The sequence below is a fragment of the Falco naumanni genome, chromosome 7 (assembly GCF_017639655.2).
Source record: "Falco naumanni isolate bFalNau1 chromosome 7, bFalNau1.pat, whole genome shotgun sequence".
Classification (NCBI taxonomy): Eukaryota; Metazoa; Chordata; class Aves; order Falconiformes; family Falconidae; genus Falco; species Falco naumanni.
Genome location: NC_054060.1, coordinates 23,063,957 through 23,089,522, shown reverse-complemented (window position 1 = coordinate 23,089,522; position 25,566 = coordinate 23,063,957). Strand labels below are relative to the sequence as shown.

Sequence of the window (25,566 nt, the reverse complement as noted above, 5' to 3'; positions counted from 1 at the left end):
CAGCAGAGGCTTAATCACACCTTTTGGGACTTTAAAAGCTGGTAGCTATTGATTGAGGCAAGGGTGGTGAAGCGAGGTCACAGCTGCCTTCATCTTTCATATGGGGTCCATGGAGACCACACGTAGTAGCATGCAGAGTTCCCTATTGATTCAAGTGGCCTGGCAATTAAAAAGTCCTGTGTTCATCCTTTCAGTCATTTACCTTTCACCAGATGAAGCCAAGTGTCCTCAGCCAGTTATCGTGGCTGCCCAAACCAAGCTGGATGCGCCCAGCTGTAACTCCAGACTAAAGCTGAGCACAGCTTCATTTCATGCGAGTGAGGGTTGTCCCGAGTCACACACGCACCCCCCACGACAGATGGGGCAGTGTTTCCGAGGCCCAGACTGAGCCAAGGACGCAGTGAAGTGAAAATGGCGTGGCTCTGGAGGAAGGCTTCGCTGGGGAGACAGCTGAGAGGGGAGGTGCTGAAACCAGGCTACATGAATGATTTCTGTGCTGCTCTAATCCTCCTCCTGTCCTTCCAGCTCACCACTGAAATACAAGAGATGACAGCCTGCATGTGGAGCATTTGAACCCCGTGAGGAAGAGGAACGTGTCTTTCCATCCGCAGGACTGTTGTTCCAGGGCATTTGCAGAGACTGAAGCCTGGGAGGTCCTCAGACTGTCTTTGTGCAGCACCTGGCACCGTGCAGTATGGGGCCGCAGAGCAGCCCAGTCCTCCTGTGCACTGCAGTAACAGAAATGGTGCCTAACTCCAGCAAAGGCACGGTCTCAGCCCACAGTCAGCTCTGGGGCTTAAAGCACATACGAACTTCCCAGCAGGGCAATGGATGTGTCTTTTCATAAATCACTTTGTTGCCCTAATAAAATAAAAGGCCATTTAATCTTCATAGCCCCAGTTTTATAATACAATAGTCAAAAGCACCCAGTTTATCACGCACACAGATGATGAGACAGCTGAATAATGCATTCAAGCTACAAAGATTTCCAGAAACAATAGAGGACTTTACCACTGGTTATGGAGAATACAACATCTCTGGTGCAGACTTCATGCAGACTGAATGCCTTCTGGCTATTCTTGCAATGCTAAGCATGAGAAGACAGTAGTTATTGTACCAATATAAGACAAATTGTGCCCTTAAAGTCATGTATACAAAAGGCACTGTTGCTATTTTTAAAGTCAGCAATGCAGCTGGCATTTTACAGATGAACCTTAAAAGACATTCCTTCTGCCCACACCAGCAGTTTCCTTCAGCAGCCTTGCACCAAGATCTCCCAGTGCAGAAGTGTGTGTGTGCATGGACAACACATGCTATGCAGCCTTTGAGCAAGTAACCATATTGCTTTCAAGTGAGCAACGTCCAACACACTGTCTGCAGGACTGAGGCCTTAACTAGGTGGAATGAAAGCGCTGTGTGAAAGGGCATCCTCCAATATAAGGACAGTCTTGCATCTGTTTTCAAAGGATAAAAGTGTGTCCTAAACAAACATCTTCCATTTCGGTGAATCATGGCTGCACTCCCTGACCATTCGCCTGCCTGTCTTTTCCTACATTCCTGCTCCTGTTCCCAGGCACACCCAGGAAGGCACGTCCTGACGGTGGCCAAGCAGGTGCAGAGGAGGAGCAGGAGCAGCAGCTGCTTCCTTGGCCAAAGGCAAGCTGGCTTTGCCTGCTGGCTGGCACTGGCTCCGTGCGTAGCATTCTCTACCCTGTGGCTCCATGACATCTCACATTTGTGTGAGGCATAGGTCTCACATTTTATTTCCATGGACACCCCTCCAAAGCCAGCTAGGTCCTTCCATCTTCTATGCAGCTGTACTAAACTCTGGACAGTGCAGAGACTCACTGGACTCCGCTGGGAGCATATGCCCCAACTACAGAGCCAGGAATTTATTTTAAAAACCACCTTTACATATTTGTAGGCAGCTATGGTAGTGAAATCCGTGCAAGGCAATAATAGGATTTCATAGGAATAACCTAAAAATTGCTGCCCAGACTGCAGTGTAAAGAATGATTATAGACCTCCCAGAACCAGGTAACTGAGCAGGAGGTTCATCCCATTCCCAGCCGGTGAACACCAGGATGTTTGTAGGTTCTCATCATTTCCTTGAGACTGACCTCATCTGTTTATGACCAGCTTATGTGAACTGTTGCCTGTAGCAGACGCACGTCAGTGGGCTGCCGTCAGATTCTTACGCCCTACTCAATACAAAGGGCGGCTGCCCCCAACCATCCCCATGGGCTGCCGCCTGCTTCTGCCTCCAGCCACCCAGCTGTGACGGCAGCTATCTGTGAGAGCGACTCTGCGACGCTGTCACTGTTGAATCAGCTCCAAAAACCTATTTAACTCCTGTCTTTCTTATAGAGACACATCTTTTAAATTCTTGTCCCAATATCTTCATCTTCAAGGCACAAACTTTTCCTCCTCACCCAGCAATTTCCTTCTGTTATTTGCTTTGTGTTATTAGATGTTAAAGCCTGACTAACAGGCACCCTAATTATTGCAGCATCCAAATGACAGGCTTCAGGCAAAATGATAATTACTCACTCAAAAGTATTCATAAAATTAACATATTCCTGAATAAATTCAAGCTAAATTTAACAGGCCACTGCACTTACCACAAGCATTTAGCGCATGCAATTGTTTAAACTTAGTAGAGAGCAACTTACTCTTTCACAAGATATCAGGGTCAAAAGTAGATGTAACCAAAGTTTGCCCTAACAAGAGCAAGTGTCAAACAGTTTAGGGAGCTACACAGCAATTTGTTCAAATTCACATGAGTTAAAAAGCATACAAAGACGCTCTTCCCACGCTTTTAATTATGGCAGAATATTCAAACTCTTCCTTAAATTCTGTTTCTCAGCCAAAATAAAGAAGAAAAAAAATGGTAGGAAAAGTTATAAATTCCCTTTCTCTCCTCCTCCCTACCTTGGAACAGATTCAGGGCTTTATTCTGAGATCCTTCTATGGTTCCAAGTGTTGTATTTGAGATTTTTTTAACTTTTATCTACAATGCAGAGTGTTCCCCGCTGACATAACACACAGAATACTATCCATGGTGAGAGGGGAAAGAGCTGTTTGAGTTTTGTACGGAAAATCTTGTGTGCCACAGTGTCAATCTGCACAGTAAAATCAGAAATCTTTTGGGAAAATAACGGAACGGTACATTTCACAGCAGAGTTCACCATACCTGCAGGAGGAGACGGTGTCCCCTTCCGTCACTCAAACTGTGTCAGCTGTACACTCTCACGGTATTTTACCCTGGTTTCCCGAGACTGGAGCAAGGCCCTTCAGCCGTGCCATCTGTCTATCTTTCAGTCAGATAGAAGTGAGTAACTTTTGAGCAAAATTGGTCACTTTCTGAAAGGCAAACGAGCACTGTGTTGATCTTTAGCTGTTAGTACTAGAGCTGCGTGAGAACTAGGTGTTCTGACATGGTGGCAGTTTCACACACAGACAAACACACACTACACCTTTCTTTGCCTCCTTCCTCCCTTTATTGAAAATGTAATTTTTTGTCCGTGCTACTTGGGACTCTGGATACAGGGCTGGGAGAAACATTGCAAGATGCGCCCCAACCCAAGTCCTGCAGTATCTTCAGAGGTATTTTTCCAGCAGGATGAAATGTCAGCGATAAACCGGTGGATTAATTCATTCTCCTGTTTCTTGAACAATAGCAAGGAGGAAAGCTCTGTCCCTGAAAACGGTCCTTCTACAGCATTCTGACCCTTCCCATAGCTGTCCTGTGCCCTGTTTTGAAGGTTCTCTTTGTTGCTGCAGCAAAGGCAACGACCGCAACATTTCTGCCTAACCTGTGCCAATGGAAAGTGTTAGAGACCCTCACTGTTTGTTCTTCATGTTCATTACAAAGTATTGATATCAAGTTCATTAAAGGAATTAGGAAATAAATCACACTTGAGAGAACATGGTGCCAGTCAGGTCCAGATGATTCCAATTTACTTCACTAAAATACTTCTGATTAAAACACATTGCTGGTGAAGTGCCTTAAAAGGAACTTGGACTTCAAGCTCTGTAATAACTGCAATATGTTCTCAGTCTCTAGCCTTGTCACAGACTGCATAAGCTCAGTGTTAAAAACTCCTGCAGAAAGAGTTATTAGGTGCTTACTTGAGACACAGACTTCTCACTGCAGCCATTGCTGATGTCCTGGCACACTCTATGGAGGATCATATGCAAATTAATATCATTATTTAGATGTTCCAGGCTCACTATGCATCGTTATGGCACAATGTCAATTTTACATAAACTTCCACATATGGAACATTTTAAAAATCTCCCAACTGCAAGAGAAATGGAAAGAAATAGCTTCAGCAATCAGCAACCTCTTAATAGCATCAGAATCTCAGCACTGACATGGGCAATAGGTTAGCGGTCAGAAAGTCTCTCCGAGTCACAATGATAACACTGCTTTCTATCAAGATTGTTTTAAATCACTGATCTTTCTCCAGAGGTGCTAAGATAAACGCTCATCTTGTAGGTGTATTTTCTGGGTTTGTGTCACAGGGCAGAATGGAAGCTAAACACAAAAGGATAGCAAACTCTTCATTTTACTCACAGTGGGTAGAACCCCTAAGTCCTTGGCCATCAAAACTGCTGTGTATTTCAGTGATGCTGTCTGTCTCAGCCCAACCTGAGACACCAAAAATTCTCAATGCATTTTAAAAGTGACAGGTCTCTTGGTCTCTTTGATGGGAGTAAAGAAGTGCTGCCATATTTTTGTGCATGTGGAACACAGCAGCGAGGAAATTAGAGTGAATGGGACACAAGCACACAGGGGTATTTCCAAGGTGTGATTTGGCGGCATACTAGCTGTGTGTCCTTCAGCCTGCTGAAGAGATATGCAGGTTCACAGGGATCTCAGGGAAGAGTCTTAGGCACAGGATACAGGAGGAAAGAGGACCTTTGCACTGACCTACTATAGCTGTCCCTATCTGCAGTTTCTGTAAGATCACTTGATTTCCAATTGCACCTTTATCTCCCAGCAGGCAGCTACTTGGAGATGAAAGCTTCAGCCCTTTGAAAACTTTCTGGGAACTCATCAGACCTATGATGGAATCAGTCTACCAGCTTTACATGAACATCTTGTAAAGATTAACATTGAGATACATGTCTGCAGGGCTTTTAAGAAATTTGTAGTTCAGCCAGTGACCTAGACTGTCACCCCCTTTCTGCTTGAGCCACTGAGCTGCCTCCCCCAGTAAGCAGCTGATTTGTGCGGGAGGCAGCAGTATCGCAGAAGGCTGCAGCACTGCCTGCTGCAGGAATCGTTTCAAGCCTCACCACTTCCCTCTCTAGCTGCAAAGTCCATAGAGCACATTCAACAGCAAATCATGCTCAAGCTTGTAAAACAGATTAGCTGCCAGATTCCTCTCTGAGAACATGGCAAAACCCCTGAGTGCCTGCCACGGATCGTGCTGGCGGAGCATCACTGACAGGCCCTCGGGTGGAAACAGAATGAGATATAAGACAAAATCCCTGGTTTCAGAACTTTCCTCTGATTCAGCAGCGTGCAGCAAGAGTCAAGTTAAAAGTGAACTGAAATTTCAAGAATCCTGGGGTTTTCTTGATTGCGATCAAAGCTGGCCTTATGTTCTGGGGCGCAATGTGGGGAATGCTGAAAATGAAGAAATTAGCAGAAAGCACTCTGACATCTATTCCCACCTATTCCTCCATTATTAATAACAGCATTTTTCCCCACCACCATCCTTAGCCAGCCAGCCAGCCATCTGTAGTATCAAAGGGAACACCTCAGGTTGTTACACTTCTGACATGGCAGTATTCAGACAGCACATGTTTTAACAGGATTCAAAGACTCTGGATTCTGCAGCCATGTGGGATTTGGAGCTTCCCGTCAGCAGAAACAGATCTCTTTGCACTCAGAGTGCAAAAAGTGATCACTTGAGCTAAAGCAGCAGTAGCTCTCCAGGGCACAGGGCATGCGCTGGAACAGCTCTGTTCCTACACAATAGTAGCTGGTGGTACAAATACGTGTGAACTGAACAATTCAATGCAATATCACATTTCTGGCTGAGATATTATTTTTTTTTTCATATTTTGGGTTTCCCAGGGTGGATTATTTTGAATTCAGCTTCACTGCCTGATCTGTTTACTAGTTAAGATGTTTATTTTTCCTGGAGAAGAGAAAAACAATAAATGTTTTATAAAAGCAGAAGTATGGAAAATCAAAAGAAAATCCTAAAATGAACTCTTCTTGCCTTAGGGCAGAGAATATGGCTGCTGTGTCCTAGTGTTCCACTCATGTGGGGAAGTGGTTTTTTTTGTGAAATGTTACACACGTGCCAAGTTGCTGCAGATATCTGTAGAGCCCTTTCTTTGCCTTGCTGTGGCTGTTAGTTATCAGCATGGTCAATGCAGCGCACAGCACTGCAGGCGTTGTGGGGAGTCAGTCCCTAACCACAGCTATCTGTGGGCGATGCCCTCAGGCTTTGACTCAGGTCTGCTGCTGCCTTTCCAAAAAAAAGGCACAGATCTCATGCAGAGCCTGTGTTATATGCCAGCTTTGTGCTGGCATACACAGGACACTAAAATAGTTGTAGATACCTAATGCTGAGGCAACTGAATACTCACTTGTACTCTATCCGTTCAACCAGCAGGACCGTTCAGGCAGCTGCAAGGCAAAGCCTTTGGATTTCAGGGAGGAAGAGTTCTCACCTTCTTAGCTATCTGTATTCTGCTGGCCTTGTGTGGATAAACGCTCTCAAACATAAACAGTGGTATGTGATAAACTCACTGGGAAGGGTTCCCTGACACATTCACTCATATGGTCAGAAAGATCTTAGCAACAAAGCCTGAAAGTCATTTGGCCATCACCACTGAGCACTGGCAGACCCCAGAAATCTGGCTTCTTGGGCAGGGAGACTGGCAAGCCAGCAGACACCAGCGGGTGGTTATGTGCACAGGGGTCCACCGGCTGCCATCCAGACGCAGGTGAGCTGTTTGTCACCATCCTATGCTCGTCACCACTGAGTGCTACCAGGTCAAGTGGCAAGTGCTGCCTAGAACAGAGCGGCGTGAGGGGAAGGGAGCTCCGGCTTGCTCCCCGATACACGGAGCTGCCAGCTGGGCTGTCCCAGCCCCCAGCCCACATCCCACCACAGGCCAGATTACAAGACCCAGTGATGCAGGGAGTCTGTCTTTCCTTTGAATCTGGAAGGCACGACCCATAAAATCCTCAGGGCCCTTTTCAAACACCCACAAGCTATCAAGGAACCCACAAACCATTTGGGTAGCCCTTAGGCTCTCTGCTGTCCTGGCACTTTTGCCTGCAAACACCCCTCCCTGCTACGTGCAGAGTGGCTGCCTGAAGCTCTCGGGATCCTGTTCCACCAAGCAACTGTTTAACACTTGGACACAGTGAGACCAAGTTTTTGTGGATGCCAGCTACAGTAACCCTGCTTCCATCACGTCATCTAGGGAGAGTGAATTCATGGTTTCTCACGCAAAAAGTGGACAAAACTGTCTCTGATGGCCACCCTGGCATTGCTCAACTTCTGTGTTCCCCCAGGAGCTTAATCTCAGCAAAGAAAAGAAAGGCAGAAGAGAACTGCAAGGCTTTTATCCAGTAAAATCACTCTAAATCCTTGCGTGCCTAGAGCTTTTAAATCCAGGAGGACTCACAAAATGCAATTTGGCCTTTGCACTGTTTCAACAATGAGCCATAAAACTAACACCCTGGACCGATTCTAGTCTCCGTAAGAATTTACCCATGCACCAGTAACTCTAATGTAAGTCCATGGAAGTCAATCAAGTGGTGAAGCTTCCATGCTGAAATTACTACAGAAAGGAACTTCTGCTGTGCCAGACTGCAAATGAAGCTTAGGGGAACAGTTTCAGTCCTGGAAGAAGAACGTTCCCAGTTATGCAGGGTAGTTCATATCTCAGGAGCCTGTTTTTAATCACAACCTCTATAACACAGTCACACAGCTCACACTTTACTACTTGGATAGTAGTTGCCAACTGGATGGAAACCTGACTTGGTATTTTTGAGTTAAGTGGAAAGCTTTCTGAAGGATATTTGCTGGAGCAGCACAACAGCTTAACATGAGCTTTCCCAGAAACGGAACACAGCGATCACTGCTCCCATTAAATGCACTCGCTTCAGGCAACGTGAGGTTCATTTGTACTCACACCTCGCCGAGCTCGCAAACCGTGCATCAGGGCTGCTTTAGACACAGGCAAAAAAGGTCATTGCTAAGAGTATCATTTTTCTGGAATGGCAAAACAGCCCTACTACCTACTGGCCTTGGCCCTACTGCCTGCCTCACCAGCCTGTCCCAGCCCCCCACACCCACCACCCACTTTCTGGGAGGCAAAGCACTCGCAGTGCTGGTGGGCTCCTGTTGCTGCAGGATGCAGCATGTGCCAGCACGTCCTGCAGCGCAGTGCGATTCACTCCTCAGCCTTCATGTGGCAAGACAGTTTTGTCGGCACCACAGAGAAGCTTTGAGCTAGCTCAAGCCTGGCACTTGTTATGGAGTCCCTTTGGCACAGCTGATTGCACAAGCAGGTCCAGATACTCCTGAAACTGAATTTGTTTGGAGAAAACCACCCAACTATTTTAATTTCAATCTTAAAAGAAGACAGAAAATAAAGATAGATGACTGTCATTCCCCCTCATGGTTTCATTCTTACTGAGAGGTAGCTTCAGCTGCATCCAAACCACAATTAACTGATTTCAGTCCACGCTTCATGTGAGCTAACGTGCACGGTATTTAATTGGTACCAACTGAACCAAACTCTTGTAAGCAGGGTTTGGCTTAAGGATAGAGTGTGGAAGAAAAGATCCCCCTTTTCAGTTGCAATATTGTATCTTGAGTGCTGATGGCAGAAAGAGAAAGTGTGACCTGTCAGAGCAGAAACAGAAAACATCCTATGTTCTCTCCTGTTGCACTGCTATAGCTCACTCTGCAATATATAGAACAGGAGGCTGAGTTCTCCATGGCAATCTGGCAATCCTACCAAAGGGGATTCCTCTGCATAGCCATGTGAGTGACAAAGAGACAAAGCAATTTGTTTCCCACGGATATCCCAAGACGATCAAGATTCGGACCCGTATTCCCATTCTGAATACTGAGCACAGTCCAGCGAACAGGGCACATGCTCTGCTTATTCTGAACCTCTTAAAAATCCTCTATGACTAGGTGACATGAAGCAGATAAATTATTCTTGCAAAGCTGAACAGATAAGCTTGGCTATGGCACTGAAATAAGTAGTGCTCCTAGTCTCAGTCTCCAGGTATTTCCAGGGCTGAACAACAGAAGAGTTTCTGGTTCATTAGAGTAATGTCTGTTCAGCTTGAATCTAATACTTGATAGTGCTGTGGCCAGAACTCTTGAGCCAGAACAAATACATTAAATTGGGTGTTTCTTTCATTCTTGAACTATAGCCCTGGTTTGTGAAATACTTGGTTGTTCAAAGAATGAAATATTGAGGCACCAAACCCGAGAGCTGTAACGCTGAGGGGGAGTGCAGCCATCGGAAGGTCTCTGTCGCGGGTGAGGAGGTAGGGGAACGGCAGCTTTTCGCAGCGTTACCTTTCATGGCCCAAGACAAGTGAAATCTGTCAGATTCTGCTGACTCTGCTGACCTGAGGTGCTTGGGTGTGATGACAGTAAGTATTAGACATGATTGCAGTGTTATTTGTCCTGTAGATACAGCTGGGTTTTCTCCTTGGATAATGAGTGCCCCAGCAGGGACAGTCTGGGCATTCTTCAGGGATGCAGCAGGGAAGAGGGTAAAGATCTCGCCTGGTTCTACTGAATCACAGTCCCAGTAACAAGAGGACGCAGGAATTACTCCTCAACAACTCTGCCAAGGAGACAGGACAGCAAGAAGGAGAGAAGCAGAGTCCTGGCTCTGAGAGCGCCCTGTGCCAACCCTTGCCAGTCACTTGCCCTCCCACAGGAGGGTCCCTTGGCAGCACCACGCCAGCCAACAGCAGCACGACACCACTCTGACGTCCACAGCATACAAACTGTTTCAATCTAACCAAAGCACTGCTGGGTTTTCTGTTAAAAACACCCCAAAACGGCTGTGAGTTATGCCCAATAAGTTTAATAATTGACGAAACCATAGCAAGGGACAACTACAAAATACAAAGCAGACATGGAAAATGATGGCATAAAAGTAGGAAGGAACAGTGTCTGCAATGAAAAGTGAAATCAAAATACACAAGGGAGGATATGGGTTCAGATACAACACACACGGTCACATACAACACGGCATTGGCATTAGTAACAGCACACACAGATACTCATTATACTGGGGATTTTTCACAGTTCTCCACTTCATCCCAGATGACAAGTAAATTGATGGTTTTACTCTCTTACATAAATTCTTGTGCACACAACATCATCAGCACCAAAGGTCTGGAAAAGAAACAGAAAAAAATCAGAAGAGATGGAATCAGCAAATATATAAGATATTTTTTGTTATTTTTGCTATAGCAGCTAGTTCTACAGCAGAAATACATTTTCTTATGCCTTTTGACAGCCAAGAGTAAAGAAAGGAGTCATTTTGGAAGAGGAGTGCAATGTAAGTGACCTTTTTTCCAAGGCACGATGAATTTTGTCAGAATGATAAATGACACAGAAATTCCCTTTCTTTGTAGTTTCTTGGCATGCATTTAAAATAAACATGAGAAAAGAAAGAGAATTTGGAATGTACTGTTATATTTAGAAACAGTTGCAGCACTTTGAACTGGAAATGCTGAGGGTGGAATTCAGATGGCATGTTCAAAAGGTATTCTTTGGTATCCGCAGGTATAAATCACAGGAGTTCAAACAAAGCCAAAGGAGCAATGCTGAAGATCTGGAGAAGGTACACCTACAGCCTGTAAACATAACGCTGCTACAAGATGCTGACACACCTTGCTGGGATACCGAAACCTCCCGGGCTGTACGGTGGGCAGGGTCAATCGCAACCTTCTTTGAGGATACTGTGACCTTAAGCAGTGAATTCATTAACTTTGATAAGGGTTGGAAATGAGGGCACATAACGCCGAAAAATGTCGTGGAGATCACTCCTTCCACATCACTTAAACCTCATTTCTTATACCAGGTTCCATACGTCAGTGCACCTTCAATTTCCAGAGACTTCAGAGCTGGTGTTACATGATGTTACACCACTGACTGAAACAGTTTCAGATCTGCGTCTGACAGCCCGTGTTTTTTAAATCACTGTCGTTCTGCACTTAAAGGTAACTCCACCAGAGCAGTACGGCAGTACAGAGCATCAGGACACGCATGCGGGACAGAATTGTGGCAGCGACCTGAGAAAGCGACCTAACCCCCAAGCACGTGTCTGTAGTGGCAGGTCTGGCAGGCTAAAATCTAAGCAAGCAATTAAACATGAAGGAAATGATGGCTGCAAGAGCGAGGAAATACTGACTGCGAAAAACCTTACGTTCAGCTACACTGACAGACAGTTCTGAGCTCACCACCACCGAGCTGCAAGGTGGGATGCTGGGCTGTAAGAACTGCCAAGGTCTCACTGAAAAATATAATCAAGACCTACCCCGGTGTGTCAGGAAAATTTAGCTGGACTTTATTTGTTTTAATGATTTCTACACCTGTTTTGGCCAACACCTCTTTGAAAGGACTTGGCTTTAAAACTGACTCTGGCTTATAATTTGTGCACTTTACCAAGGAGAAAAATTTGTTAGTATTCTGGAGGTACAGGCTTTGGGTTTATGCATATAAAAAGCTTATCATATTGATCTTTCTATAAATTTTTAGCTTATACATGAAAATGTAATGTTAAAGGATGCAGATAGTTTCTTGCCCACAGCACCAGCTGTAAGTACCCTTACTACGGCTTCCTTTGGCATTTCCAAAATTATACACAAAGATGAAATTATTTTGGCAGGAGCCTCACCAGAGAAAGCAAGTCAGAGTCAAGGCCATCCAGGGCTTGAGGTTGTCTGTGGGGACTGGAAGGTCACTGTGACAGTGACTGGCTTCCTGTGGCATGTTCAGGCACTGCTAAGCATGGCAAAGTTTGGGTCCCCCACTGATATTTCAACACAAATCACCAATAGTAGTGAACCCATCTTTGTACAGTTTCTTCAGGAGCTGACAGGGCCCCGGTCTGACATCTGGAGCTGCATCCCAGGACGTGAGCGGGTACCACATCGCCAGCTCAATCAGAAAGGCTGCAGCAGCCCTTTGCCAAAGCTCTCGTAAGCTCCTAGAACGTTTAAACGTCTTCTTTCGGGGAAAGTAAGAGACAAACTCCTTCCCCCAAACCTTGCTATACACAAGGATTGTCATCCTCTGCAACACGCCAGTCTCACAGTCTGAAAAACCACTATAATTTAACACAATCTTTCAATCTAGATCATAACAAGATAAAAGGAATGCAAAGCCCAATTGCAATTACTCTGGAGTACCATGCAGCCGCTGGGCACTTCTCAAAGAGCCAGGCATCCTTTCCTTGAAGGCCCAGCTTAGGTTCTGTGGCTTCTGACCTGTTTCAAGAATAAGCTGCATTTTTTAGCACTTAGATTTTATACCTTACACCCATTCAGATGATTAGCAACCTAATTCCATACTGAAGCACATAAATAAATGGCTTTGCTTGTCATGGTTATGCACGCGGTTTTAAGGGTAGACTAAGGTAAAAGGTGTTTCTTTATCTTATTGTAACTTACTACTGTTGATAAAATTCCATTAAATGTTGCTAAACAAAGCAAAAAGGAACATGTTCAGACTTGCTGTCTTCCTTTTCTCGTGGTTTCTCACAGAAACATCTACTATGTACAGCTGGGCCCAAGCTCAGGGGAAGATCCACATCAAAAGATGGTTACTCCTCTGCCCTTCACACTCAAATCCTTGTATTCAGGGGTAGGATAAAGCAGTTTGGTCTGTGGTTCCAATTCTAGTGACAGTTCCTATCAGAACAAATGGACTTTAAAGATTTCCGTGACCCAAAGGAGAAGAACTTCCTAATAAAAAGAAAGAGAGCAAGCAATCCTGGCTATTTGGTGGTGAAGTTTCACCAAAGCAACTAAAAAAAAAGTGCAACGCTACCAAACTGCAATTCAAATCTGATGAGAAGATGCAGGATTTTCATTAGCTTGCAAAGGTCCCACTTCTCTTACAAAATGCTGCAATGCAAGGCTTCTGTCTAAATCTAAACCAGGATTTTAAATGTGCAATGGCTGCAAATGACAGAATTGTTTTCTTCACTTAGCTTGTCATAATCTATAGTTGAGTCCAAAAGCACATTGCGAACAAAGCCCCGCACAGTGGGTAATCCAACAATTGACCTCTAACATGTTCACTCTGAATCTGATGGTCACTGGCATCATTAGAGATTAAAAGAGAATTACAGGGCAGTAATATATTACTGTATGAGTAAATCTGCTTTTTGAAGGCCTTCTTTATAAACATTTGCCAAGAAGCCTTTGTGATAAATGGAGCACACAGTATAATTAGGAAGACTGTCATTGAAACAATCACCTGGGAAACACCACTTCTGCCAGTGTATGCAAAAATCCCGTTAACCTGCTTGTGACTGACCAGCCTGCAGAGACAACTTACAAAGGGAAGACAGAACACATCGGCAAACAAATGGAGAAGAGAGATTACTTAAATGAATCCTCAGGGAAGGCTTTGTCCACATGCATACTTCCATGTTATCCAGAATAAAGATATAAATCTTTCCAGTAAAGGCATACTGCGTATTTCTGTTCTACTACTGACTCCTGTGATGTTCCATGAAAGAGGTTGATCATTACGGTCAGAGAAGGTGCAGCCCTGACCTTCACACTTGGACGTTAATAGCAAATCACCCAAAATACAACCTCCCTTTCTGCAGGATGTGAATCACAGGACCATGCAAAATCAGGTCATTTACCAAGGCAGCTAAACATTGGTACTTGTGTTTGCATACTGCTATATTACAGAGTTTCCTCCGAGCCCTGCAATGCGTGAATGACAGAGGTAAGAACGTGAGACAAAGGTAGTCTGGAAAGCCAGTACACAGCAAACATCTGAGCTACAACTGATACTGTAAAAGGCTATATACATAAATATAAAAATATATATATAAAGATGCAAATGGCTTTGGCTTCTTGGAGCACTAGTCTTAAGAAGAGCAGCTGAGGAAACTGGGGGTGTTTAGCCTGGAGAGGAGGAGACTGGGGGGACCTTATCACTCTCTACAACTGCCTGAGAAGGGGTTGCAGGCGGTGGGGGTTGGTCTCTTCTCCCAGATAAGAAGTGACAGGACAAGAGGAAATGGCCTCACGCTACGCCAGGGGAGGGATAGGTTGGATATTAGGAAAAATTTCTTCACTGAAAGGGTGGCCAAGCATCGGAACAGGCTGCCCAGGGAGGTGGTGGGATCACCATCCTTGGGGGTGTTTAAAAACGCTTAGGGACATGGGTCAGTGAAAGGCTTGGCAGTCTTGGGTTAATGGTTGGACTTGATGATCGTAAAGGTCTTTCCCAACATAAATGATTCTATGAATCTTTCTCTGCTTATATGTTTGGGATGTGACCCAGACCAGGCTGTACTAGTGAGCAGAGACTGCAGATACCTAAGCCCCCTTGTAACTCTGCTCATGGCAAATAGTAAATTAAAGCATTAGGTCCATGCAACACATACGTATGTGTTATTATTATAAGCTTCTGAACTTTTATCAAGACTGCTTTAATGAGGTCAGCAGCAAAAAAAACCACTGACCTCAGTAAGAGTAGACCCTCCTTTTGATAACTGATTTTACTTAAGATCACTCTCCAAAAGCTATAGAAAAGTTAAACACTTAGGTAGCTTAACCTTGCTTGATACCAGGCTTAGGCACATCACAAATCTCAGCATTCGGCTGCAAAGTATCCTGTCAAATCTGCACTGACCCGTCTTACCTACTATGTTTAATTTTAGAAGCCAGCAATATCATTTAAAAAATGTTCACTCGCTCATCTAGGCTCCACAGCTCACCAGTTTTAATCAACTATGGCATAATTTTTCTGGGGAGGGAATGTAGAATAGAAACCATGCTTGAAACCCCCCTAATGTTCTGATCTTTGACCCTTGCTATAATTGATTCTGAGAACCCCTGTGTGATACGTGAACTGTGTAAAATGCGGTTTGAGGCTGTTTTTAAAGTCCCTCTTCAGTAATCACCCACTTCAAAATGTTTCTGTGTTACAGATAAACTAAAATATATAGAGGCATGAGCAGCCATGAAAGCAGTAATGCAGATAAAGTCTGAATATAAATGTTTCTCATTTGAATAGCTAACATTTGGAAGAAGCATCCTTTAACTTTGTAAAGAGCCAACCTTTTGTTCTTCTGACTTACACAAGTGATTGATAGCTCATTAATGTCCCTGACAAAAACACACAGCCACAGCAAAAAGATAGAGTATAAAAGAAAAGAGAAAGAGTGTTAGAATAGACTTTATCCCAGATCTTAATTTTTAGACAAGGAAATAAATATTTTTGTGTTATATTCTGATCTTAATTGCTCAAGTGCTAATCCAAGTATAATTTATGAATGTGGAGTTGTAAATACAGATACTCTGATTCTCTGTGGTTACAGTCTTAAAGTACAATGTAATACAATCTAAAGATACAACCAAGACAAACAAATGTGGACTTTGATGGGGAACTGTCATTTTCACCCTCCCTTGCTCGCATATTCCCTGTAAAATTTTTTATCTGTATTGTTCAGCACTTCTAAAAAGCAGCACTGAAATCCCAGCAAGTGCTTCTGACGGGATTAATATAAACAGCACTGATGGAAGTAGTTGCAATGTTCTAATGCGTTCACAGCACCTTTTTTTATAAAGCAGAGCTTGATCCTTCTTCCTTTACGCAGCTGAAAGGACTTTTTCTAACAAGACTTTAAACCTACCTCTGCCATTGTATGAGCCAAATATTACTCATGCTACTGATAAGGGTAATCTCATTCTCCATGCTGCAAGGAGCTAAGGAGAATTAAAGGCAAACTTAACTGGTACCTGAAGGTAAAGGAAACCGTTGCTAACTAGTTTACTCCCAGCATCTGTGTACCAGAGGATGTGATGTGACATGGAAGACCACATATTGCTCCAAGAAAATATCTTTGAAGAACATAAGGAATGCTTCTGCCAGGATGCAAGAAAGATTGATAATTACACAGTAATATGGTTTCTATTTTAGCTCTGTGGTAGTCATGACAATTCAACACTGATTTTTAAAATTATTATTATATGTGATAATAAATGCATTTATTTAATGTGCTGTGTTGGGGAGAAAAATACATCCTTCCACTAGGAAAATGTCATAATCAAATGGACCCCTTAAGCGACGTAGCATATTAGATTAAAATGATGTGGCAAAGCTCCAACATTTATGCAGCCAGTATTAGGAGAGTAAAACTCATTCCTTACCCCCTGCCTGTTGCCCCAAGCCTTTTTTCTATTCATGCCTCAGTCTAACACAGTTTAGATTCCTTCTTGCAAGTTTTTCTGAACAGGGTATGAGTTTTCCCGATTTCTTCTGCAAATGCATGTAATAGCTGAGCAGGAGACTCAAGGCATCTTGGAAGATTTCTTTGGATAGAGAAACAGGCGCAGAGACTGTGAGAATTAAGTACCAGCCTTACAGAGTTCCTAAACTGCTACGTCGCAGGCTCTGCCCCATAAAGACAGCTTCCCAGCTGCAGACATCTAGGACTTCACAAGAATGTGGTTTCCTTCTCCTTATTTAAGGTGCTCTGCCTGAATGGAAATGAGGAGAGCTTACCGGAGCACATCAGAAAGAGCAAAGGAACACAAAGTTATTTCTCAGGTAGGGAGGGAGGTTTGAGAAGTGTGAAGATGGGAACTGCTGAATGTTTGAAGTGGTATGGGCAGCAAGACTGAATGAGAATGAATCTCAGGCCCTAAAGAACCCTAAAAAAGCTGGGGGAATGGAAGAAGAAAGAAAGAAAGAAGACAAAGAAAGATCCCTTCTTACTGTGATCCTAGGTTTGAAGAAGTAAGATGTAAGCAGGGGTTTGCAGACTCAGATCCAAGGAAAATTTCCAAGCATAAGATAAAATGTTTTACAATAATCTAAGATTAATATTATATTTATTAATAGATTACTTTATCTTAAATTGAATCTTTCTTCACTGGTGGGATGAAAACCCCACACACAATCGATGATGGGATCAAATGGGATCACAGGGTCTCCTCACAAAGAGCTGCTATCCTTACTGTGCTCCCCGTTACAGCTGAGGAGCACGCCTCAGCCAGTCCCTCCAGGTAGTTTAGCTTCTAAACCCAAATAATAGTCTGGACGGAATATTCTAGCATTCTAAAATTAGGGGCCACAGACAAGAAAATGTCACTTCCCTTACCCTCTTCTGCCTTCCTCCAAACAGCAGAACCCTTTGCTGCCTCCCAGAAGAGTTAGCTTTGGCCACCTCAATTTCTCCGAAGGACCAGACCCCTCACATTCACCACTGTTACTCCTAGAAACGCCTCATTGCTGAGCATCAGGGTGTCAGAAGATTCTGAACACCTTGACCCATGTATTTAAAAGATTTAGTACATTCAGTCCCATCAAATGTCACGAGGGGCTTGAAAATCTTTGTCCTGAGGACCAAGTCATGTCCTACCGTTTAATAAAGCAAAAGAGGCCGCTACACTCCAGAAGGAGGCAGGAGAACGGAACTGCACATCGTATTAAATAGTGACGGGCAGAGAGAATGATCTGGACCATGTGGAAGCAAACACTACTGTTTTCATCATGGCCACGGTAAAATGGTACATTTTACGTTTACCGACGAACACAGTCCCAGCTTGCAGGAGAGGGGAAGGGGATCAGTCAGGGGAATCCGAAACCAGGAAGATTACTTGGGATCGTGATCAGCTGAGCATGAGTTCCCAGAGTCTTTGGATATAAAGCAGAATAATTTCAGGTAAGAGTAGGGAGATGAAGTCACCACTACATCAGGTGCTAGTGCGGTTGCTAGCAACACAGTTACGTGTGGTTCTGATGTTCATAGTTTACAAAGGATACTGATAAATTGGAGCTTATGGAAGCACTGGAAGAACAATTCCAGGAAAGCTTGCTTTATACTGAAGGGCTCAAGGTCTCCCAGTGGTTTAGCTTAACAACAAGAAGGTTCTTCCTTCCAAGAGGCAGCTTGATCAGTGCTGTTAAGACAAGTATTTGCAGTAATTTCAGGCATATTATTTAGGTTCTTTTATATGCAATATGTAATCATGGAAGTTGAATCCAGACATGTACAGATTAGAAATAATGTGTACTTTTAATGGAAAGGAAATCAACCAGCAAAACAACTTATCAAAAGTTGTGATTGAGTTCCTATAAATGGAAATATTTTAATAAGAAGGAAGTTTTTCTAATTTATACCCTAATTTGAAAAATAATTAATTCAGATAATCTCAACAGACTGTATTATACAAGAAAAAAGGTTAGATAGCTTTATAATCTTTGAACCACTCTGGTTTCTTAACCAACTTCATTCTCCTTCCCCAGCAGGGCAAGTTCACATTGTTGATTGCAGGAGGCAATTGTATTATGACTGGCTTTCCTGCTTTCCCTGGAGCAGTTCTCTTCATTTAACAGCTGCCTCACTAGTTTGTTGCTTAAATAATAAGCTACAGAAATGGATTGTTAGAAATCTGGAACAATTATCATTGTGAATGTATTTTGTCCACTGCATTATACATAAAGATGTGAAGCAGAGATCAAAGTACTTTGCCTCCCAGTGTTTTTTGATAATATAAAGAATTCCAGTGGTTGAGTCAAAAGAAATTATCCAGAATTGGAGTATTCATTCAATAGAAGTCAGTGTGATTTCACTAGCAGCATACACCTCCTCATAAGGGGTGGGTGAACTGTTCCAAGATGTCTGGAACAATATTAACACTTTAAAAGCCTTTTGTTTACACTTGGTTATGTTTGGGTCCTGTTTTTGTTTCAGATGCAATCTTAAAAACAGAGCTTCAACTGCTTTACAGAAACACCGGGGAGGGTGTTTGTTTTTTAAAGTGCAGAGGTTTAGTTCATGCGAGAGTCTGAAATAAAATCTCCCTGCTTTGATGTTTTCTTACCCGTCACTCCAGCAGCCTGTCTTCCATGTCCAAACTGATGAGGTGTAACAGTCAAATCAACTATTTATCCGGAATTCGCCAGTAAGAACATGGACAATAAAATGATTCTGAACTCAAGCTGAACTGTGCGACTTGTAACCCGGAGAAAGTGTGTCTTTATCCAGTTTTGAATATCGTTTCATTAATGTAGAGTGACTACTGAGGAAAGATTCAGTGAAGAGAACTCAGCTGTAACAGACTGAGTTCAATATAACTCGCCAACCCCCCATGATTCGCAGCACACATGGCAAGGCAGTTGCAGAGGTGCTGCCCAGCGCGCCTGCTGCGACCCTGCTGCCATAGGAGGGTCACGCCAGACTGGGGGTGTTGGCTGACTGCACATGTGAAAACCGGCGTATTGCGGAGAAACTCAAGGCAATTCTGAACTGGTTCAGATCTGATGGAGGAATTGGGGAAGGTGGCAGGGATGGGGAAGGAATTACATGTTCATGAACAGAATGAGATTAGAGCATGCTAACAACATGCCACACCTTTCCTGCTATACAGCGTGTGATTGTGGATAAGAAGCAACTTATTATGCACATGACTAAAAAAGAAGGTTCTCCAGAAATAAGGTCAAATGCCTTGATCTCACTTTTGCCAGAGAAGATCTGCAATAAATCACATGAATTCTTCGGTGGTGGTATGAATTTACAGAGCAGAAGTGGCCCACTTGTGATTATTCTACCAGTAGGAGTACAGCAAAAGTTATAGCAATAAAATGTGACAGCTGGCATAGATCTTCGTTTGTTCTTAAAAAAAACAACCCCACAACAACAAACATTTTAAAAGAAAGGAAAAAAAGTGATGTATGAATTGTACTGCAGAGGATTATGAAAATGGTAGTTTTCCAGATGGATTTCAGTAAGGAAAAATAGTAAGTCATGCTACATGGTAACAAAAAACTGTTAATATGGTGCATGTATTGGGTGGGTTCAAGTTTCTTACCAAAATCAGCTCATCATTAGCTAGTTCTCGAGTCCAGTATGTTTTGGGGCCATCTCCCTCAATAAGAGTTTGTTTGCAATAGATCTTGTTTTCATTCTCCCAAGTGGCCAAACTCTGCAGGCAAGAAAACCATTAGGAATAACATTAATTATATTCCCCAGCAGCATGAAGCAGAGACAACAATGAGCAGCAGTGAGAATAATTGCTGCAGCAAAGGAGCAACACACAGATAAAGGCAAAAAGAAAAAGGTATCAGTGGAAAGTGGTGAAATCAAAATTAAGGTGTTGAGGGGCCATTTTGGAAACGGGCATATATTAATCAAAAAGTAATTGTAAATGTGTCTTTTCAGTGTAAATCCACATCTGTTGCCAAATTAAAAAGCCACCCAGTTTTCATAAAACGCTTGATGCTGAAAAGTATAATTTAGAACCACGTGATAATGTAGTGTCTACATTCCCAAGCATCTTTGCACACATGTGGTTTGATCTGACATGTTATTTATCACTACAGAATCCCCTTAGTGTAAAAGCATAAAGAACCGTAAGTATCGTGTTGTCATCATAAATAACACGGTACTTGTCACTTATAACCTTTCATGGTATATGGCACTGTGCCATGTTAACTGTATGTTAAACACTTACTGTGCTAACAAACTAGAATAAATCACAACTAAATTAAAGAAACTTTGTTACAATCCTAGTGTTTGCAGTATTACTTTTTTTACGGTTGTGAGCCTGGAGATTGAAATACCCTTAGGCATTTTTTCAAAGCATTTCAATAATGACTATGAAACCACTGAAAAAGAAAAAGAAGAAAAACATAGGATTTTGTTTAGCTTTCACAAACAAGCAAGCCCTGACTCTGCTGCTTTTCATTCTAGCACTGAACTATTATTCTACAGTGCAATGGAACAGCTGTGCAGAAGGATGCCCTGTAATGAACGTGCAAGTAATGTTAGTTTGTGAACATATACATATACACATACATGTGTGTGCATATGTATGCGTAAGTTCAAGTTAACAATTCCCAGACTTTTGAAGGAAAAAACCCTTTACTTTGATTTAAAATTAGCTGTTTAAGTATTTTTTTCAAAACAATAGGTTTTTTAAGCCAACAACCCTTCACAAACAGCAGTTATAGAAGCTATGCCTTGCAGTACGACTACGTAGGACTCCCTCTTTGTCTGTATGAACAATGGATCAAGTTAGTTGGCAGAACAAAACCCTCCACCCCGTAAAGTGTATCAAAATCTATCACCAGTCAGCAATTTTGCCAGATATTGTGAATTACATCCTGAAGTATTATTTTATTATCTGTCAGTTTCTGCTCTGTGGCCACATTTTGGTTATATACACACAGCAGTACAACTTACTCCTGAGAGTGGACTATAAATAATTTCACAACACATGGAAAAAATTTACTACTTCACAAAACACATTTCTTTCAGATTTTTCCAACTTCCATAGCTTACAGCCATAATTATTGTTTCTCCATCTGCAGTGATAAATCCTGCTCTAGAAAGCAGGTCACATTTATTGTATATGCATTATGCATGAAGACACTAAAACACTACTTTTGCCGAACAAGATAAATTAGCAAAGCCGGCAACATTTCCTGAACAAACTGTTAAATATATGGTAACTCGTCCTAGAGATCAAGTGGATGTCCTACATGGTCCCTGATGCCCAGAATCTGCCTCCCTTTTGCATAAATTTAAATTTACAGCAGTTGCGCTGGAGACAGTAAGTTCGGAATTTTAAGTGGCGCAAAGGGTTTCAGGAGCCAGCCCACGATCTAGCAGAAATCGTATTTGGGAAAGTCGAATGTTTCACCAATCACAGGGTACTTCTAAAACTGTATTCTTATTTGGGACTACATGCTGAAAGTCTGTATTCATACTTCTTTTAGAAGTGTTTCCTATACTTCCCTGACAATGTGAGAGTGCCCGAGGACAGGATAACTAACCCACCCACGCCTTCGATACCTTTTTTGCGAAGGACAGCCACGGTCACCGCCCAGCCCTCCGACGGCCGGACCCCACAGCGGGGCCGCCCCGCAGCCCCCGAGCGGTCACGCCGGGGGGGCGCGCAGGGCTCAAGCCCCCACGCTCGGGGAGCGCCGCCTGGGCACTGCTGCTGCGGGGGTGGGTGCGGGGTGGGGGTGTCATCATGGCTGCTGCAACACCGGCTGCAGGGCTGCCTCTCGCTGCTAAACACTCACCTGACAGCAAACCGGAGGCACGCACCTGTGCGGGAACGGGTGAGGATTGCAGCCCCGGTACCGCCGGTCCGCGGTCCCGCTTGCGAACTCGGCTGGTTCAGCTCAGGACAAAAGTTATGTCAGGTCTGTGCACCAGATCCTGACTCTTGAGGTCTCTCTTGCTCCACCGTTCCCCGCGTACCCGTCAGGGACCGGCTGGGCAGAGCTCGGGCCGCACGGAGGGCTGCGGGGGAGCGGGGAGCAGAACGCGCCGCTCACCCCGCCGGCCCGGAGCTCCGAGCAGGGACCGCCGCTCTCCGGGTACCGGCCCGCTCCGCTCGGCGCCCGCGGCTCTGCCCCGCAACGGGGACCTGGGCACCGGCCCGCTCCGCGACCGCGGGAGAACGGCGCTGCCAGCCGAGAGACAAGGCGCGGGGAGCACCCGGAGCCCCCCGAGCGCTGCTGGGGGAAGGGGGTGGGGGGCTGCGGTGCCGCGCCCTGGGGACGCCGCCAGCAGGTGCGTTTGTCCCACCTGAAAAACACCCGCCCGCCCAACATCCCCCCGTCCCGCTCTCCTCCTACCCTGCACTTTCGCCCGTCCACCGTCTCCTCCTCGAAGCTCTCCCCGATCTTGAAGTTGATCTCGGTGGTGCGGACGGTGGTGGAGGTCTTGATGTAGAACTGGTCTCCGTCCTGGCGGATCTCCACGTGCGGCTTGGAGGCGGCCGCCACCGCCACCTTCCTCAGCATGGCGTTGACACCTGGGGGAGCCGGGGGAAGCGGAGCTGCAGGAGCCGTGCCCGGGCCAGCCCCGGCGCCGCCCGCAGCGACAGCGCGGCCCCAGGGCTCGGCGCGCAGCCCGGCCCCGCAGCCCGCCCGCCCCGGACGGCAGCGCGGCCCCGCGGGTCCCGGAGGCGCCCCCGCACAGCGCGGCCGGAGCCGCCGGCCCGGCGCAGCCCCCGAACCGGGCAGGTGAGTCTCGGTCGGGCCCCGACGCGCCCCCGGCTCCCCGCCGGCACCGGGCACCGGAGCGCGGCTCCGGCCGCAGCCCGCCGTCCGCCCCGCTGCCGGGCTCCCCCTGCCTCACCCAGCGCCTTGAGGAGCTCGTCGAAATTCTCGCTGCTCCTCATCTTCCAGGTGCCGGCGAAGTTGGGCATGGCGGGGCGGCGGCGGGGACGCGGCGCTGCTGCTCGCTCGGCGGCTCGGGCACCGTGTGAGCGGGGCGGGCCGCGGCGGCGGCTGCAGCGCGGGTCACACCCCCCGCCCCCCCACCCCTTCCCCCGGGGCCGGCGCCGCCAGCCGGCCGCCCCCTCCCCGCCGCCGCCCCGCCGGCCGCCCCCGGCCCCATCCATCACGCCCTGCCCTCCCGCCGTGCCGCCTGCCAGCTGCCTGCGGGCTGCCCCGCACGGGGGCCCGGCTGTCGCTAGTCCCGCAGCCGCGGTGCGCCCCGAGGGCTCGATGAAAGGCCGCAGAAGCGGGCGGGGAAGGGACAGCGATCCCACGGGCCATCCCAGTGGGCGCAGCCTGCCCGGGCGCGGGGCTGGACCCCGCACGGGAGCACCGGGCACCCCCGCCCCGCCCCGAGCCGGGCCCAGCGCTGCCACCGGGGGACCGCCGGCCGCGGCGGTGCCGGGGCGCGGGCCCTGCCCGGGGTGGCGGGGTGCAGCCCCCACGCCTGCCCCTGGCGAGGGGCGAGGGCCGAAGCCATGGCGCCCCCGCGGTCTGACCGCGCTGTGCCCCCCCGGCAGCCGGCGGGCAGGGCTGCAGGACCGGCAGGTACTCCGGTGGCACCGGGAGGAGCAGTGCCCGCCGCGGTCACCAGCCTTTCTGGAGCAACACATCGAGCTGTCTCACGCTTCTCAAAATTAACACCAGTGTGCTAAAGATCAGAGTGCCGCGCTGTGCCTCCCGCGCTTCCCACGACCGTTTCCATCATCTTTGCATCGAATCCCTGTGTCAGGTCAAAGATTCTAAGTTAAGATTCCTTATTGCTGCTGATTTATCCACACAATTAAGGGGAACAGAATCTGATGGGTTACGGCATGTGGTGTTTTTCTGCTGTTGTGCATAAGGAAATACTCAAAACATTCAGGGGTCTGTGACTTCCCACTCAGAACAGAGCCAGATGTATTTTAATTGTAGGAAAACCTTTGCTGAGCCAGCTTCATGGTACATTCACAACCGTTCTTCACTTCTTAGGCTCAGTCTGTAAAACCAGCAAGTCAGTTACTTCAGGTATGTATAAAATGCGTTCACTCCTGGAAAATGTATAGATCTGGGAGTTAATTTAGCCATATGTTAGGCAGGATTCTCCAGTTCCTACATGCTGAAATTTGCTCTCATTTCTTATCCCAGGAAGTGTTTTACCTGAGTAAGAACCACAGAACAGAACCAAATATTTGGCTGTTAAGTCACTCTTTTTCTACTGAGTTTTTTTCCCCTGTCTTTTCAGAAGGACACCCTGGAGACCTGGCATAGCTCTTTAACTGAAATATTTTGATGGAAAATGTGGGGTTTTTTCCCAGGAAATGAAAATTTCATTGAGGGATATCTGTTTTTAATAACAGGGTTTCTCTAAAAAAAACCCAAACCAAGGAACCAGAGCACAAAGCATTTTCCAGTTTTTACTAAATGACAAAATAATTGGTCCCCATCTGAAATACTTTGTTTAAAGATTTCCAATAGCCTCAAAAAAACCCTCTAAAACAAACAAACAAACAAAAAAAACACTTGGGGAAGAAAAACGCAGAGACACAAATCGTTTCCCTATTGCAGGTAGGGTCAAGCCTTACAAAGAGAAGGCTGCAGGCCCAAGAAACCACTACCAGGTCTGTGTATTGCTATGAAACTGAAGAAAAATGCTGCTCAGTCCCTCAGTTTCAACTTCCTATTTGCGCAGCTGATGACATACTACATGACCCAGGCCTGCTTCCAGAATCTTGCAGAACATGTACAGCGAGCCTCGTGGAAGTGATACGGCGCACGCTTTGCAGGACAAAGTCTTTAGCTACCTCTGAGAATAAGTTTGTGCAGCATAAAAGAGATAGGAACCACCGATCTCTGCCTGAGAAAATAAATTGGCCCAGAAGATTTTAAGGGGGAACAATTTATTCTTTAAAGGACCATTTAAGTTCCACAACTCTTCTTTCCTTTGCTGCACCACCAATATGAATAAGAACTATTCCAGCACATGTTGGCTGTGAGAGTGTTGCTAAGATGCAGGACTTGTTTTCTGGGTGCTGGACTATGGCCATTGACCAATTTTATCAAGACCAGG

The 25,566-nt window shown here is 45.6% G+C and overlaps 1 protein-coding gene across 1 annotated transcript; it reads right to left on the bottom strand.

The window, feature by feature from the left end:
- Window positions 1–10,078: 10,078 nt before the first annotated feature.
- CRABP1 (cellular retinoic acid binding protein 1) lies at window positions 10,079–23,589 on the bottom strand. The gene is made up of 4 exons (XM_040602200.1): window positions 23,377–23,589; window positions 22,872–23,050; window positions 20,090–20,203; window positions 10,079–10,412 (listed from the first exon to the last, which is right to left on the bottom strand). The coding sequence occupies exons 1-4, from the start codon at window positions 23,444–23,446 to the stop codon at window positions 10,362–10,364; spliced, it is 414 nt and encodes a 137-aa protein (XP_040458134.1). The 5' UTR covers window positions 23,447–23,589; the 3' UTR covers window positions 10,079–10,361.
- Between the last annotated feature and the right edge of the window lie 1,977 nt (window positions 23,590–25,566).